At 35.6% G+C, this 18,756-nt stretch overlaps 1 protein-coding gene across 1 annotated transcript in view; it reads right to left on the bottom strand.

Annotated features, from left to right (window-relative positions):
• The window catches only part of kcnj3 (potassium channel, inwardly rectifying subfamily J, member 3), a 59,967-nt gene extending 42,057 nt beyond the window's left edge, over positions 1-17,910 (bottom strand). The window contains exons 1-2 of the mRNA XM_015378523.1: positions 16,454-17,910; positions 12,605-12,821 (exon numbers count right to left, since the gene is read on the bottom strand). Coding sequence (XP_015234009.1) covers positions 12,605-12,821; positions 16,454-17,131 — 895 coding nt within the window. The 5' untranslated portion in view covers positions 17,132-17,910. The remainder of the gene's footprint in view (positions 1-12,604; positions 12,822-16,453) is intronic.
• Positions 17,911-18,756: the final 846 nt, after the last annotated feature.

The following is an 18,756-nucleotide window of genomic DNA, read 5'->3' as shown; positions in this document are numbered from 1 at the left end:
GATGACGGCGGCGGCGGATGACGCATTAATCGCGCGACACAACTAATCGAGGATTAAATTCGTTGCCAACGCTTTTAAAAGTCGATTTTTATCGATTTTATCGATTCGTTGTTGCAGCCCTAATATATATATGACACTTGTAGTTTTTAAGAATCTCCAGTCATAATTCTGACTGGATTTTTTCATGTCCCTTTTAATCAGAAGTACATATTTGAACTGAAATTATTTGGTTCAATGGTAACCTTCTGGCTTTTTGCAATACATGTAGATGAGAGGTAAAAGTCACAATTATTGAAGGCCACTCCAGAAGTCTAATCTTAGCCAGCTTTATCCATTTCATAGTCCATTTTGGTCAATTTGGGATGATTTCTTGTTTTTAAAAAAAAGTGTCAGCAGTGTGCTGACATTTTGTGGCGCCCAGGGAGCGGTGTGGGGGTTAAGGGTCTTTGCTCAGGGACCCAGAGTGGCAGTCTGTGGGAGTGGGGCTTGAACTCAAAACCTCTGGATTCCAAGCGCAATGCCCTGAACACTGGGCCACCACACCCCGCTTGACTCATCTAAATAAACTTTTATTTATTGAAGCAATACCTTTTATTTTGTTGGATCATAAAATGTTTTACCAGAAATCATTTTACTAGCCCATGCGAGTGGTAGCAAATGTAGAACTGTAATTTGATGATTTTCTTTTTTTTTAATCGTTAAAGACCAAATCCATATTTATATTTAAGTTGCTTCACTGCAGACACTCTGGTCTTCCAGTCTGAGGTCAAGCAGCAGGCTGAGTTGGTTTTGTTCCTAACGTCTTGTTGAACATGCTAAATAACTTTCTTTAATCTGAGGCTTACGCTCTGGGTCAGCTGAAAACTAAGATGTCCCCCTTCTAGCAGGAAAATGAGCCCCAGCTCACATTCTAGCCTGTTTTGGATAAATTAGTATGACGTTAAGCTTCTGGAATAGTGTCAGCCTCATTACTGTAACGCCATTCCTAAGCCATGGCCTAAGATTAGTCAGGAAGCCAAACTGTGAGGAAAAAAAAAACTAACATTTCTGAAAAAGAGCACTAAAATATATAGTGGATTTTTAACCCATTATTTGTTAAAAAATATAACAAATGTAATTTTTCTTCAGTTTGCCGGAAGAAATTCTGTATCACCAAATATTATCAGGCCTGTATCCACAAACACTGAAAAAAGGAACAATCAAGTAAGCAGTTCCTCCACCATTATAGAGAGGGGACTCTCTATATTTTATTTCAAGACCAGGGCTGCTTGTTAAGAATTATATAGGCTTGCTATTTACATAGTTTACATAAAACGTTTTTTTTCTTCTTGTAATTGCAGTAGGGAGAAAGAAGCTCCCTCACACCTGCAAAATGGTTTGGTGACTGACATGACTTCTAAAGCTGCTTTAGTAAAGGAGAAAAGGCATGGTGTTTAACTACTAGAGACAGGAAAATGTGTAGCCTGAATCCTCCCCTTGGCTCTGGTTAAGACAGCCACTCTTTTACGTTGATTTAAAGAAACGGTACCACAGTTGTCACCTGAGCCACAGGTACAGCCTAGCGTCATCATGCTCTCCTGTCTGTTTAAACCTACAGACAAACCTCATTTTAGTGCTCTAAAGGCACTAATAGAGTGTGTGTGTGTGTGTGTGTGTGTGTGTGTGTCAGAGAATTTTTTTGTGTCTTTTACTGGAAGTTATAATTAAAAAAGGTCCAATAAGTAACCCTCGGAGGCTGGTAAATGTTAATTGCCTAGCTCTTACTTGTTACTACATGGTTTGTCCACCTTTGAACCTAAACAAAGGATCTGGGATGGAGGTTAGTGGCCATGAATAAAACAAATGTACAGCTCTAGAACTTTAAAAGCTACAGAACGGTTCCTCCACTAACATTTTAAACCTCAATATGAACTGGTTGCATGGGTAGAGGCCAAATGTATGAACAAGTTCACATACAGCTGGTACTGAAAGACAAAAAGGGCAACTCATTATCAAGCTCAAATCATATTATTAATAACTAATAAATAACGCCAAATTAACAAAATATCAACATAGACAGATAGACAGACTAAAATTCCCACCAAACATCTACACTGTAAAAAGTGTGAGTTGGCACTCAAAATGGTATCAAAATGATTTACTACAGGGTAGTAAATCAGTCTCCAAACATCCACAAAGTGTAGCTACTTTCACAAGAGTTCACAGAAGTGCCAGGGGATACAACACATGAATGCTTCGGCAAGGGGAAGCAAGACACAAGGTCAGATAGGGGAGCTAACATCGACCACCCCCAGAGATTGGGTACCAACGCCCAATGATGCATGAACAACTTAATGCGAGAATGGCTGACCTGAGAAATAAGATCAGAGCGAAATTAAGAGCCTGTCAATCCTAACACTAGCTAGCCAAGTTGAGTTAAGTGCCTTGAGAGGATCAGTTAGATGATGTGAATAAAGCACTAAGTAGGATCCCTACTGTGACTATGACAGAAACCAAAGCGCTGATATATAGGACAGCATTAGTGAACGATTCAATAAAAAAAGTAAATTTACATATTTTAAAAATAAAAATGGGACAGACATGAATTCATTCATAAAGCTTTTTTCTTCAATGAAATGAAATAAATTGCTAGGTTTTTATTGAATCCATAGAATAAATGAGTTTTATGTTAGAAATTCCATTAGGGAGAATAAATGTATCAGTCCTTCCTATTTTATTTTTACTTTTCTCCCTAAATCTCTAGGAGCTGAAACAGCAATTCAATAAGGAAGCTGTCCAACAGCTACTGACACATGTGGTGCATTTCTAAGGATAACAGCAATGCATTAATAAAAGTAAAACTTCTGTGAACCAATAAAAATGTACAATATTGAGTTTTTTTCCAGACACTCTATAGACTTAACTGTAAGATTGATATAAGTCAGGATATAAATGTCAAAATGTCAGAGCTGCATACTGTAGATGCGGAATAAAATCATTATTGAAACCATGTATAAACATAGGTAATTCTGATTTGATTAACAGATGTCCAAAAACTCCATTATCTTAATATTATTCTAATATCCTGTAGCTCAGAAGAGCCTAAGTGAGGCACCCAAACTGTTTATAATAAACTCATAACAAGGTTACCTGCACCAAAAGAAAAATCACTTACATTAGAACCTATACTTATGTACTTAAGTAAAGGTAGAGTGGAGGATTTTCACACATTTTCTCTACTTTAAAAAAAAAAAATGCACATGCACAATCTTGTACCCGCACCCGAGAGGGAACGCCTAGCCCAGCCAGTGCACTCAGTGTACGCCATCGCATGAAAGAATCTCACAAAAACAATAGTCTTGTTTCTCTTTTTTGAGGCCATTCTCTTCTTTTCATACACTTCATAGACTTAAATATATCAGCAGAATGATTGACAATTGGGGTACCACTTAATTTGATGATGCACCCGGTAAAAGAAAATCCTTCCCTATACCGTAAACATAAAGAAGTAAATTATGTGGTTCCTCTCTAAATTGGACGTTTCGGGCTACTATTGTCAGACCAAAAGACCATTAAGCAAACATTGTCAAATTTCCCATCACCTTTTACTAGAAAGAATCTGTGACCATTTAGGATTCATCCAGAATTCGGAATTTTATGCTGTGAATCAAACTAATTTTCAACACTGACAGATTGAAAGGTCTGTTTCATTTGGTTGAATTAAAATTGTTTGCCTTTACAACTAAAAATTAAATTTCTTGTTTAACAAATGTTAATTTTTTCTTCAAAAATCACTTAATATAGGGAAAAAATATATATATTACTGAAACAATTGGTTGCTAAATAAATATCTACTTAAAGTCAAATATGAACGTGTCTCATTACCACATGATGTCACTTTCATGAAATGAACCTATTTAACTAATTGTTTCACATTGGTCATGGCCATTGCTGCGGCACCAATCACATGGTTGCATGGTTGACAATTTATTCATTTTACTCATTGCAGTCTTCTGACTGTACAGTAAAATGTCTCAGATATCCAACTGAGACAACTTTTAAAAAATTTTAAAAGAACCTGAAAAGACTTTTCTTAACTTTGTTAAATATCCATGCTATGATAAAGTCTGTGCTGCTCATAGTTACAATTGTAGTAATCAAAGGTGCAGCTCTTTAATCATCTGGTGCTATAAATACTGTCTTTATTGTCAGTTAATCAAGTTGGTCCAACCTGAAATATTGGATCGTACAAATGCATACTGACAGCTGAAGTCTCTTCTTTTTTAGTAGGATTATTATACAGGGTTATTGCACAGGGTATTTACATGGTTATTTATATAGATGGTTACTGATCTATACCTCTATTGCATAGATGGGTATTTATCTATATAGTTATTGCAAATTACATTAAATCAGATTAAAGATTGAGTAAAACTGATAACTTCAACCTTAACCAATCAGGAGTATTTATTCAAAGGTGAATCAAAGTGAGATTTTTATCAGTATAAGTTGAAACCACAACCAGACCAAATCAAAAGGATTGGAATCTGGTAGGACAACTCTTAAATATGAGGCATGGGCAGCAATTGGCACATTGCATATGTTACCCTACCTTTACATTATCTGGTGTGTTGAGGCTAGTGTGTTGCGTGTACCAATCAAGAAAAGGGTATCAGAGTCGGAGGGCTCTAAATATGGATGAGCTGGAAAAGACTATAAAAGGAATGGCAGATAACAAGGAAAGACTTAGTGTTAATTACTGATGAAATGAGATACACTGGCCCCATTATTTACATGAAGTTAAGGTCAGCTGTTTGTTTGTTCTGGATGTTGGCAAGCTGAATCATAATTAATTCCTATTTTGAACTGATTCATATTTGAAACTATGATTCTCAACCCACTAAGTTGCACAGTTTTTCTTACCAGCTGACTTCTGAGTTACACTTTAATTCATGTTTTTCTGTGTTTTCTGCTTTATTGGTTTCATTTCCATTTTGTGTTTTCTGGTTCTATATAAGTTCTTATATATTTCTTGTTTACCCTCTGTTGCCCCTTGTGCCACTCCCCTTCCCCTAGCTCCCTTCTAGATTCTTCTGTCCACACCTGCTCCCAATCAGTTGATTGCCCCAGGCTTTGTTCTGTTTGGCATATATACTCCTCCTCTTCAGTTACTTTTGTTTGCTGGTTCCTCGTTGTTTCTTTGCTCCTAATGTTTGTTTTCCCTGAGGTTTCCTGGATTTTGGTTTTCTGTATTTTTTGTGGACCTTTGCTCCAGTTGCCACCTTTTGTTTTTTAAATCTACAAGAAAGCCTTAGTCTTCAGTACGAAATCTATTATTAATTTTGGTTGCATTTTACTCATTACTATATGTGATAGTTTTAGTCCGTTTTAGTTGACTACAACTTAAAAAGGTTTCAGTGTAATTTTAGTCAAACAAAGTTTACCTCAACAATTTCAAATAACCAGATTATTTACCAGACTGACAGCTAGATTGCTGTTGGGCATAAAAATTAGATTTGTAGAATTTAAATAATCTATTTTTAATGAATTAATACCCTACTTTATACAAAAGTGTGTTACAAAAGGTGTGAAAATAGCAGAGCTAGTTCAATACATCATATTGGTTATTATAGCAAACAGACAAGCTAATAAAATGCACGATAAGGAATGGTTTTAGACGTATAGGATTTCCATCCTAAAGCAATCATTCCTGATCTAATATGAATTATGCATTACACACAGATCAATATGATCTTTATTGCTCCAAAAAAGCAAAGAACAAAAACAATCTTCTTTCTACTTTGGCAATTTTTGGCGTTTGCCCCTTGGTTACAGCTGCTCAGATGGTCAATGCAGCTTTAAATTAACATGGTTTTGACATAAAACTAAATACAGAGAGAACCTACATAATTGTCTTATAATGCCATGCCAATCCAGACCTAAAGTGAATGAATGTGCTAACTAAAATGTTGAAATATTCAAAGGAAACAGTATGCAGTAAAATATTTGCTTTGGATATAATTAAGGGATTCCTTTTGGTAGAAAATGAAAGAAGGTTTTGCATCAGCTTTTGTGAGCTGGAAGAAATAAAATATTGATAGGGATAGAGATAAGGATTTGTCATGCATGGCAGAGAATGATCAGCACATATAGTTTATTAAGTAGCAAGCGCAGGAAGTGCCATACTGCTGAGAGCGAACCATCACTGTGGAGCACAAGCACAGCCACGCGAACAAAGACACATTTCTGCAGAAGCACATGTGGAAGAACAGACTTGAGCATGCACTACCGGACCATTTCAAGTTATTTTCACCCCTGCAATTGCTGCCATGATCCATCTGTGGTCATGCAGAACACACCACTGCACGCCTGGTGGACAGCAAGACCAAACAAGACGCAGCAATACGGCTGATACTGCTTAGCAGATTACAGCACAATGATGCATTTTAAACGTCTAACCGACCACCCGCTAAACTTTTTATTCAGTCTTGTCTCGTCTCGTTGACGAAAACTCACTTGTCAAGGTTTTGTCAAAAACTATCCACGTTTAGCTCGTCAATTTTCGTTATCTTTATGAATTTGCATTTGTCAGAAATAGAATGGTCATTAAGTCTCTGTTTTTAATGTTTAAACCTCTTTATTTCAGCACTTGAGGATGGTATTATTATTGGCAATGTGCTGAACTACACATATAAAATCAGGCAGGCCTATGATTAATAAACCAAAAAGCCCTTCTCGAGAAGAGCTATGTAGTGTTTTGCTACCACTGCAATTATTTATACTAATGGTGTCAGATGCTAACTTTGTTGATAAGACTCAGAGGTAATATAAAATACTGCATGCCAGAGTCCTGTGATACTAATAAGTATTACTCTGAAAACTAAGTCACGAGGGAACAAGGAAAGGAAGAGGATGTTAATGTTGTTAGGTTTGCACACATAAATGATACTGCCTGAACATTACGCACACAGAAACTCCTCTACATCAATACTGATTAGGTTCTTACCAATATGATATTTTCTGGAATGAGTCACTGATTTCATAGCAAATGAACTCAAGGATTTCAAGTTATAGAAATAACAAAGGTTAAATGTATTAAAACGGGAATATGCATTACTGTATATACATATGCATGGGGAATCAATAGGCTGAAAAAATACGACTCAACAAGTAAACAACATGAAAGTGAAAAATAAACACTAAAACTAAGCTGTTGGCTCATATTTTGAAAAAAAAAATTTGCAGCAGCAGATCTGAGAGGATGACAAAAGCGAACATTAGGTGTCATCATAAGATTAAAAAAAATGTGTCAGCAAGGTGGTGGATCTCACAAATGAAGAAAGACACCTGAGACCTTCTGATGCATGAACATGAGAAAATTAGTACTATCACAAGCCTCCTTTTAGCCTAAAACTAATCGCACCCCTGGCAGATTTAGGATTAAAATAACTTATTAATTATACAACTATGATTCTTAACCCTGAGTTATACAGTATGAAGGTTTGGGGGTGGCATGACCAAAATAAAAAAAAATAAATAAATAAATAAATTTGAAAATCTTTGGAGGGAGCAACATATAAGAATGATGGTAAGGACTCCTTTCATCATAATTCCCAAATTATCAATATACCAGTAAGTATTATTAAAATAACTCAAAATCTTTTTTTTAAACAGTGTATGAAAATTTGTTCAACACAAAGTGAAATGTTGCAGAACACATTTTAATTGTTGAAAATATTTACTAAAAAACAGAATTATAAATAATATCTAATTACTGTGCTAGATTCTTGTGCACCCAGTATTGTTATTGCTAGATTTTCTATTCAATAATTAAAAATGTAAATAAATATCTGGTTACCCCCGATTTAAGCCTGTTTAGTGGTTAATAGTAGCCCATAGCAACTAACCAAAAGTTAACAATGCATCGCGTATGCATTACTGTAACTGCTAGACCTCTAGAGCAGAGGTCATGGATTAGCTGACCACGGTCCGGATCCAGACCCACCTCCTGGCTAATCCGTACCCAACCTGATTTATAACATTTATAAATTACCACATATTGTCTGATGATTATTGGCATGGGAGCTGGCTCGGAGCTTGTCTGCCTGGCTGTTTGTTTCCTGAAGGGGACCGCTTTTTGCAGCTACTTTTTGTGTCTCTACTTCTGTCTCCTTGAACCCCAGTCGGCCTCAGCAGCTGGCCGCTCACACTGAGCCTGGTTCTGCTGGAGGTTTCTTCCTGTTAAAAGGGAGTTTTTCCTCTCCACTGTCGCTACAAGCATGCTTAGTGTGAGGGATTGTATTTGAGTCAATGAATCAATGCAATCAACTGGTTTTCCTTAGATAGAAAACTTTGAATCAATTTGACTGTATGATTTGGTTGAACTGTAAAGTGCCTTGAGATGACATGTGTTGTGAATTTGGCGCTATATAAATAAACTGAATTGAAATTAATTGAATTGAATTGATGACGGGGTCTAAACGTCACTTGCTCCGCTTCTCCTGTTATCCCGAAATCTCACATCCTCCATCACTGCTCTGGCCCGCTGCGTTCAAAGCCTCCTGTGCAAAGCAAAGTCTACAGCCTCCGCTGTTCCTCCATTATTGCTACGCTCCGACTTATCCTTAGAGCTTGAAGAGAGCATGCGCTATATTATCATTTCTGCAAAACATGCAGAAATGTACACTTAATTTAATATGACATATTAAAAAAATCTCCATCTGCATCCAGCATGATGTGCGGCTTCCGATGGAAATGAGAAATCTGCTTCCTGGTCTGTTGAAGAACCAATAGTTTGCATCCAATATTTTAAATAAACTGTGTTCGTTTTTTGAAATATAGAAGAATTATGCTCTAATTTGCAGTTACAAATCTGTTGTTACTATATCTTAATTTGACAAACCGGATCTTCTCGCCCTTCTTTTTTCTGTTTGGTGCGATTGCAATAGCCGATCTTGACATGGCCGGACCAGAGCGGAACCTGAACAGTTTGAGGGTGGTTGGCTCAACTTGCTGCTGTGAAGCAGGATTCTCCACCATGAACATAAGCAGAAATAAATATGGATCCAGGCTCAAAATGAGCACCTTGATATGTGCTTGAGAATGGCTTTGTCTCCATTCAAACCCAGGTTTAAAGCCTCGCAGGGCAGCCTAAAGCCCACTACTCACATTAAGCCAGAAAAAAAAAGGTCAGTTCAGGTGTTTTAAAAAAAAATCTGTGGATCAGGAAATTCTCTATATACTAAACTGAAAGATTGTTGTTCTCTACTTCAAAAAACACTTTAGATTTTAAAATGGAAAAATGTTCTATACTTTTTTTATAATTTTTTTTTTATTATTAAAAATGTAATGTATAACATGAATGCATAAACACCTCATTTTATTTCAGTGTTAAATTCCGTTTAAAGTAACGGATTATAATTAAAAATGTCTCCGGACCTTTACTGGTTGATGATTTTCTTTATTAGGAACCTGCTGATTTTTAATTGGTTACCCCTGCTCTAGAGGTTACATGAGAAAAATGAATACATTCATTAATTCCTTTCTTGAGCCCTTAGCTACATTCACCATTTTCTTTTTCCTTTTTTAGTCGTTGTATTACATGCTTTACATGCACCTCCATACCACATTTAACTAGCACTAAACAATACAGTTTTTAATGCCAAATGCAGTTGTAGAGGTTATCTAATTTTTACATTAGTAAAATTACCAGGACAACCGTTAATTGTTTCAGCCCCAGCTAAAAAAGATAAGTTACCCATATTATACCTCAATGAATTCACAGTGAGTGTGTTATCTTTCACTTTCATCTATATGACAAAGCTGCAAATGCTGCTGCAGTTTCCTAGCTGTCATTTGGAAAATGTAGCATACAATAAGTGACCATGGAGGTGAGATGAGATTATGTTCTCCTCTGCCTTTTTATACAATGTGCAGGGTATGGCAATTATCCTGTATTTCTGTGTGAAAGGAGAACTCGAATGAAAATAATATTTTTAAATTGTGAGACTCTTCCCAAAGAGGAGAGCATTTAAACTTGTTTTGTCAACAAGTGACAGTGCTAGCTGTGCAGCTTCTTTTCTTGTAGACAGAAGGCATAAATGCTTTATCTCATTCTTTCTCTGCTGTATCACCTGTTTTAGTGAGATTTTAAAGCCACAGCGCTGCCACTGTCTGAGTGCTTCTCATAAATCAGAGAAGATCTACCTAAATAACAGGCAGCAATCCTATTTCTTACTCAGGGTTGCACATTTGTCTTATTCATTACTGAAAATATGTAATGATTCCTATACCATAGAAACAAAAAGAATATATCTAAGTTTAGTGCAGCACTGCGATCCTGAATACTCAAGGAGAGGTTACCATGGAAACAGTTACATTGGCCAGAAATGAGAGCAGAGAAAGATTCAGACTTTCACTGTACATCAATTTTTAACTATAGATTGTTTCTACATCCGCATTTCACATGACTGCAGCTGCTCTGGAGTCCAGATGCTTCTGGGAGACATGACATGAGGGAGCACGTCTCTGTGACAATAAAGCCCTAAAATGTGCACTAATCACACTTGATTCACACTCCTGAAAATATTGTGTAAGGGTCATTGAAAAAGGTTACAAACCTCAGCCCTTGCTTTTTCAGGCCCATAAGTAATTTAATTCAAAGTAGTTATCCAATAAATTCAACAATTATAGTCCTTCTGACATTCTCAAGCAAAATATTACATAAACATTTAACAAAATCCACTGTCACTTTAAATAAGAGATGTATTTTCACCTAATCAAATTTTCAAAAATTACTTTTTGAATGTTACCTAATTTTAACTCCAATTAAACCAACAATAAATAAATTGAAGAAAATAAACATAATACATATGTATACTTGGTTAAAAAAACCTACAATGTTCCTCTAAATATGGTACAAGTAAAATCCTACAAAAAGGGAATTACTTTGAAATAATACATTGACCTGCTAAAAGTGTTAGCTGGTATTTTGGTCAAAATATCTGTATTTTTCTTTTTTTTTTTTATTGTAATAAAAGGTTTATATACAGTACATGATCAATTTTACCCCTATTATATTGTTTTTTGTGAAATTTTTATCCCAAAACATGATAAATCAATAAAAAGCATATTAACACCTTGTTACCATAGCACTAAAAGAAAGATCATCAAAGGGCTTGATGATCTTGTGAGAAAATATTAAAACTGTTTTTTAATATTAGATATGAATGCCTTTATAACAAAATTCACACACTAAAATCATTCCGTTCCGATGTTATTTTGTTATTTTATTTTAAAGCTTTCAGCCTAATATACTTTTTTTTAATGTATCTTAATATTTTAATAACTAATAATTTAATACTATAGAAAACATAGTAAAAATTTTAGTATTTTTTTGGTATGATATAAATATAAGATATAGTTTTTAATTGTCTATTTTTAAACCATTCTAAACTTTTTAAAATCAAATATGCTCCACTATATTAGTTTCTAATAATATTATAAAATAAAGGGGCACTCTTGGAGATTTGCTAACTTCAAATGTTGATGTTATAAAATATGTTTTTTTTCATTACCTAATAAATAAAATTTTATATATATATATATATATATATATATATATATATATATATATATATATATATATATATATATATATATATATAAAATCTGAATTAATGCTGCGGTGAGAATATTTTGATGGACCAAACACTCGACACTCTGACTGTTCTACACTGTGCAGTACATTTACATCATTTAATAACATACACCTACTTTCTCTATCATGTCTGCTCCCAGCAGACTGATACAGCATAAATGCTGCATGGCCTAAGCTGCAGGGCCAAACTGTGTGTCAGATAATACTCAGCTGCAATGAAAGTTTAATAAAACTGCAACACATGCCCGTCATGGATATCTAGGAACTGACTGCTTCGCTAATTACCATCCTCTCACGTCTCAATATGCTGCATTTCCCCTGAACTGGTCCATTACAATTGTTGCAACGCTAAAGGAGCTCTGCGTGCACCACTTTATTATCAACTGTGTCGAATAAATGATTGAATTTCAAAATGACCGTATTGAGGAGTTTTACTCGCGGCATCGCTAGTCTTGTGGAAATGAAATTCTGTAACTCCGGAGGGACCCTGGAAAGCACATGATTTTACCCTCTGTGAACAGCAGCCAGCAGTGCTTAGGCACAGGGACAAAGAATGGATTTTATACCACTTTTCTGATGAGAAAAATACATTTTAGAAACCTTAAACTATCACTGTTAGGAGCTTTTTTACCCCTATTAAGCTGAAGTACTAATTCATCAATCATGATTAATAAATATCAACCCCTTTTTTTATTAGCTGCTATTTGTCCAGTGTTTCACTCAGAAATGAAAATCAATCAAATACAATCAGCAGCTCAATAAGTAGCCCAGCTGAACGTGAGCAGTTAGCATCCATGAAATTGCTCAATACAACCAGTCAGATTTGTTGCAGACCCACTTCACATTCCCATCATGAAAAAGAATACCCCTCCTTTGCAAACACAGCCTGAAGCCAAAGCATATAGTAAAACAGGCTTTTTTTTTTTTTTTTTTTCAAAAGTGCCTAAAGCCGAACATGTTGCTTACCTGTGGTCTCCACGATGCCTTCTAGTATCACCACAATTTCAAACTGCTCCGTTTGCATGGACCTTTGCGAGAGGTCGTAAAAGGGGCTTTTGGTGTCAATCACATGGCAGATTGTGAGCGGCGAGACGAGGAAGAGCTGGTCGGCCCCGGTGCTGAAACCCACATCCAGCTCCAGCTGATCCAGTGGAAGAAACTCACCTTCAGGAGTCTGACGAGACTGATGGGCCATGAAGAAAGCAGAAATAGATGTTTAACTCAAAGAAGGAATGGTTAACATATTGGGGGCAGGTATCAACAAACACAAACAACCTACATCATAAAAGCAGTGACAGATATAAAGGTCAGTTACACAACATAAAGATGCCCAGAGAGTAATCTACAAGAAGCAAGAAATTAACTGATTATTACCTCTTAAAAGAAACAATTATTTCTAAGAATATTCATCAATATAAGCAGTAATTAGATATACACATATCCTAAAAATAACAACTAAACACACATTTTTTTAAATACATGAGGTTCAACTGTCCGAATCTCAGTTTTTGTACCCTCTAAACTCTACATCTACTTTGCATTTTTCAAATCTATATTTTATAAAGGAAGGTCTTTATTTAGCCAAGAAGAATAGTTTGGCCTTGGCATTGATGACTAGGCTGTTAGCCTGATTTATATCACTCTCACTCTACTACTCAGACGTCAACTGCTTGGCAGCTCTGTATCGTTTCTAAACTAATTTACATGTTGTTTAGAAATAAAAAGAAGATTGATTGCATATTTTATGGAAATAATAATGGTAATCTACTTAAATTTAAATGTCGATCAGGTTCAAAAATGGTCATAAATTAATATTTTATACAAATGTACAGATTTTTTTTAATTGTCAGGCTATATTACTGAATTAAATTTCTGTAACAGTTGGTCGGTGAAGTAGAATATCTCATATTCAAGGCTCATTTAGTAATAAAAAGTCACCACATAATAATCATTGTTGATGTAAAATCTCTATTTTTTATTTCAAACTGCAAAGATTCTATAGAATACAAGAAATAGAACCACAATCTAGCAGTAGAGCAGATGCAGTGAGTAAGATGCCAACTATATTTTCATTAGTACCATGCAGTTTCTTGGAACATTTTCTTATACTGCTTATAAACTGAACCCAGGGTGCATACGGTCGATGTGCCATTGCCAAAATGCACTAGAAATCTGGAGCACAGCTAAGGAATAACTTTTTGTTCACCCTCATTGCTTTTATTTTGTCTTAAAAGTTTGAAAAGTGTGATTCTCATTTTGTATAAGAGTATTAAGCCATTTCTCATAAGAAGGGCCCTGGAATGATCTAGATGCTCTTACTGCAGCCTCAGATGCACCAAGAGAAATGAAGTATATCAGATGTTTGTGTTGTAAACCCCTGGACTCTGAAACTACCTGCCCCATGAAATTTGTACTGCAGAGCCATTTTATGTGGGCTTTTTAAATGAGTTAAGTTTAAATCCCATCAGGTATTTCATGATGTGCTGAATATTTGCTCAAGCTTTTCATATGTCTGGTTTCCTTCCAGCTATTTGATTTCAAACTACTTTACTGGCATTGAAGTGCTGCAGAGGGGCTTTTATAAAAGTCTTTTGCCGATCTGCATTGTTGGATGTGGTGTCTGTCATCGTCCTGCTAACAATGCTTCATAGGAGGTCGGAGTCAGATCATAACCGGCATATCATATTCTAATAATATGCATTGGTACTAATAACAGAACAGCTAGGTGGCAAGCCTTGTTTAAAATTTAAAGTCCCAAACTACAAGTAAGTGTAGAGGTCAGTGTCACTCTAAGTTCAGACTTAAGGACATCAATATGTTATAAGAAATATGTAAAAATATATTCATAGAAATAATAGAAATGAACAAATTTAATTGACATTTTTATAGCCATTCCTCTACAGTCCATACATTAAAGACTTTCCCTCAAATTATTTGATGATCAAGGCTCTGGTTATCCCAGTTGCTTGGACAAATTTTTTCTCCACCCTTTATTTTCAGAAAACCTTTATTAGAAAGCCAGCTTCTTCGGAGGTAACTACTTGTGGCTTAACTCCCTTACAAAGGGTGTCACTAAATGTAAGCACTCTTCCCTGATAAGCCCTGACATAATAAATATGTCTTTAAAATCCTGTTTTTATGGTCTCATTAAATGTTCTAAAAAATGTTCTCATAATCTGAATGTCAAGCTTTCATTCATCTATTTGCATAAATGTCAAACTTACAGTATATCTCAGATAAATTTCTGTGCGTAACGAATGGTTATAATACTGGCTTTACTTTTTTTTTTTATGTTTTGCAATTTTGTCATTTTCAGAATTTCCTCTAGGAATTTTCTACAATAAATTTGATTACTATCAAAAACTTTATCATTTTAGTAATTCACTTTTAAAAAGTAAATCGCATACATTCAATAACACACCTGGAAAAAATATCAAGCAGTTATTTATCTATCAATTTGTATCATTATAGCTTAAATTTAGTTAAAAGCACTGCACAACTACCAGGAACACTTCTAATTGGACATCATCAGTCACTGACATCCTAATAATAAACCCAAGATGGATTATTGCTAAATATAAAAATATTTTGCAAAATATTTGCTAAAGATAAAGCTCACTGGATGTTGTAAGTAACTAATTGGAAGTTTTTTGTGGCATAAAAAGATATAATAGCTCCAGGGGAAGATGGATTTTTCAGAGGAAGGTATAGAAAAGTCCTTATATATAGGCTACAGAATATTTTTCATTCACTGAAAAAAGTAATGCAACCGTTTTTGGCATTTACTTAATCATATCTAGTTATTTAACACAATTGTTACATCTTAGCAGGGTAGGACATTGAACAATTGTGTTAAAGTAACTAAATATGATTAACTAAATGTCAAAATCAGCTGTATTATTTTTTTCAGTGTTGGTTTAACATAATATTCTTATATATATATATATATATATATATATATATATATATATATATATATATATATATATATATATATATATATATAGGTTTTCATACATATTAGTCATAGTCATTGAAATTAGGATACTGTAAATGGATTAAAAAAGCTCGACTTTAACTCAGTTAGTGAAATATTAGTGAAAGTTAATAGTTTTCACTTCTTCAATCGTTTTCATTAATATAGACACTAATAGGTTTTTTCTTGACCCTTTACAGGGCACTCAGTGAAATCCTTAGTGTTATTGGAATCCAGGACAAGACCTTATTACCTTTGCAACATTTTGATGGCAAATAACAAGACCAATTTGCCCGAATATATTAAGAAAAATAAGTGCTTCTATAAGAAATTCATGAAAAACAAAGACACACATTTTTTTTTTTTTTTTTTATAATAAAACCTTGGAGGCATTAATGCTGAACCTGGCACTTACATTTTTTAGTCTATAAACATAAATATTATTGTTAACTAGGCTTATTAACTTTTTTACTTTTTAATTAGCTTTTTACCTTTTTTTCCTTGACTTTTTAACTTTTTTCAACTTAATTTGCGGTAGGTAATATATCATTCTAGTGTTCATTTAATTGGTTAAATGCCAAAAGAAGATGTACAGAGATGTAGCAGGATCTTTGCTGAATGGCTGGATGTAGATATTGTGCTTCTAGACCTCACTGAGGGACGGAGGGTACTCCATTTGTAAGGAGTATGCAATTGATCAGAAATGGTAACTTGCCCTATAAAGGGTTAATGTATCAGTCGTTTTATGTCAGTTTTTATTTGTTTAAAAAAATGTCAAATGGGGGACTGGAGGGGGGGAAAAAACATAAGTGCTGCTCCTTCCAAAGTATCGCACTTACTTTCAGCAATTTGCAGCGGATCTGTGCAGAGACCATATGGCTGTTACGCAAGTTTCCCACCCTGAACATCAGAGTGAGTTTCCCATCACGCATGGAGATCGCCGCATGCTCGCTGAACATCAGCGTCTCGGCCCTCTTCTTGGGTTGAGACATCTTGATAAACATGCAGCCGATCAGAAACGCGTCGACGATCGATCCGAGGATGGACTGGAAGAGAAACAGTATGATCCCCTCGGGACATTTGTCTGTAATGTATCTGTAGCCGTACCCTATGGTAGCCTCGGTCTCTATGAAGAACAGGAAAGCAGAGGGAAAGTTGTACACGTTGGCCACGCACGGAGTGTACTTGTCGTTGTGCGCTTTATTAAGGTCTCCTCTGATGTAGGCGATGAGCCACCACATGGAGGCCATGAAGAGCCAAGCCACCGTGTAGGTGAGGATGAAGATGAACAGGTTCCAGCGCCATTTCAAGTCTACTAGCGTGGTGAACAAGTCCGAGAGGTACCTGCTGGTCTCACCGCCCAGGTTCCCATGCTGGACGTTGCATCGTCCGTTCTTGTCCACGAAGCGCTGCCTCTTCCTCTTTTTCTCCGGGGGAGGCTGATTGAATCCGGACCCGCTGGAGGAGGTGGTCACTACCTGATAATCGTCCCCAAATTTCTTTCGAAGTGCAGACATACTACGCTGACAAAAAAGAAATACCAAAGGATTCAATGTTCTTTAAAAAAATACAATAAAAAAGTCTGGTAGTTGCTGCAGCCGTGCGCAATGTCCCCTCTTTAGGAAAGTGAGATATCTTTACCTCCTTTGTTATTAGACTTCTATGTCCTCTTTCCCCACACTCTACTCTTTATAGTCATGAAATCTTAATATCAGCCATCAGAAATAAATAAATAAAAATAAACAGGATTCAATCGGCTCTTAAGGGTGAGGTATCCAAACGCGCCAGTCGCAGTCCAGGTTTTACAGCTTCATCGGTCGCTGCGTCGTGGATCACTCATCTCTCACCCTTTGGAGGCTGAGGCTTTAACCTGATAGTTCGGGAGTCGCACTTACATAGTAAGTTTTCATCTGAAACTTAAATCCGCTCTGTAGAAAATGTAAACGCCTCTGCCTAATTATCAGATTCAATTAAATGAAACCTCCCTGCGCGCACTGGCGATTGCGTTGGAGATAATTTCCTAGTCCGTGTCTTGATGCTCCGCGCGCACATGAGACAAACTCCGAGTATATGGTAATAATAAATAAAAAACAAATTATAAATATTCAGCTTGACTAGAGGAAGAGAATCACCGTCCCGTTGTTGTCATTTTGGTGCGTTTATGGCCACGGTTGTTCCATTCCTTCTTATGGAGGCATCGAGTGGTTGTTAGTTGCTCTGCTTGTATAAAAAAAATCCAACAGATGATGTTTTTTGGCTGCTTATGTCCCTTTCTTTAGCTCCGCTTTCTTTGCTCGGCTCCTGCGCACTTTTGCATATCAAGTGATGCGCTCACTGTTGCCTAGTGGTGGGGAGACACAGTTTGGAGGACAGGAGAGAGAGGGATTGCCTCATTTAACAGCTTTTTTTTTCCCATTTTGCTTTTTTCTTGCAAGTATTTGGAATCCCAGTTAAGCAGAGCTGTGGAATGAACTCACTTTTTTTTTTTTTTTTGTCTGTGTGTTAAAAAAAACAGAAACAACATGACTAATCTGTAATAGAGGTCTGTGCTTTTTACCAACTCTCCAAACTCTTCACACATCTTTAACTTTTTAATAATTTCTTAATGTCTAATGTTAAGGTGTTTTAATGTTAGAGAAAAGCAGCAACTGTGGATAGAAAAAATAAACTGTTTAAAAAGAACATTCAATTTTGCCCTTGGAACTCAACATCATTTTAGATACAATTAAGAGACTTGTATACTATAACAAAGAGATTACATACAGAGTAGACCAAAAGGAAAATGGAATTATCAAAATGTTGATGAAGACCTATAAGGGGAAAAATATATATATAGACCAGTGTCTTAAATCTATAAATATCTGTTGGGAAATAGAGGCTCTAACATTCTAGATATTAAACAAATTGGGAAAAGGAATTCAGATAAAGGAAGATGATTGGTTGAATATCTGGAGGACCCAAATTTTGACTTCCTCCTCCAGAATCTGGAGAGAACACTGTTGGAAAAATACAATCAGATTTTTTATAACACCTAAAATTATCAGTAAATTTAAATCTACTGTTCAAGTGTGTTGGAGAAATTGTGGAGCATCTAATGTCAACCATGGACACATTTTCTGGCTCTGTTCTAAAATCAGTTCTG

Source organism: Cyprinodon variegatus, unplaced genomic scaffold (genome assembly GCF_000732505.1).
Source record: "Cyprinodon variegatus isolate N-32 unplaced genomic scaffold, C_variegatus-1.0 Scaffold174, whole genome shotgun sequence".
Taxonomy (NCBI): domain Eukaryota; kingdom Metazoa; phylum Chordata; class Actinopteri; order Cyprinodontiformes; family Cyprinodontidae; genus Cyprinodon; species Cyprinodon variegatus.
The sequence above is the reverse complement of the archived record's forward strand: the minus strand, read 5'-3'. Positions and strand labels throughout refer to the sequence as shown.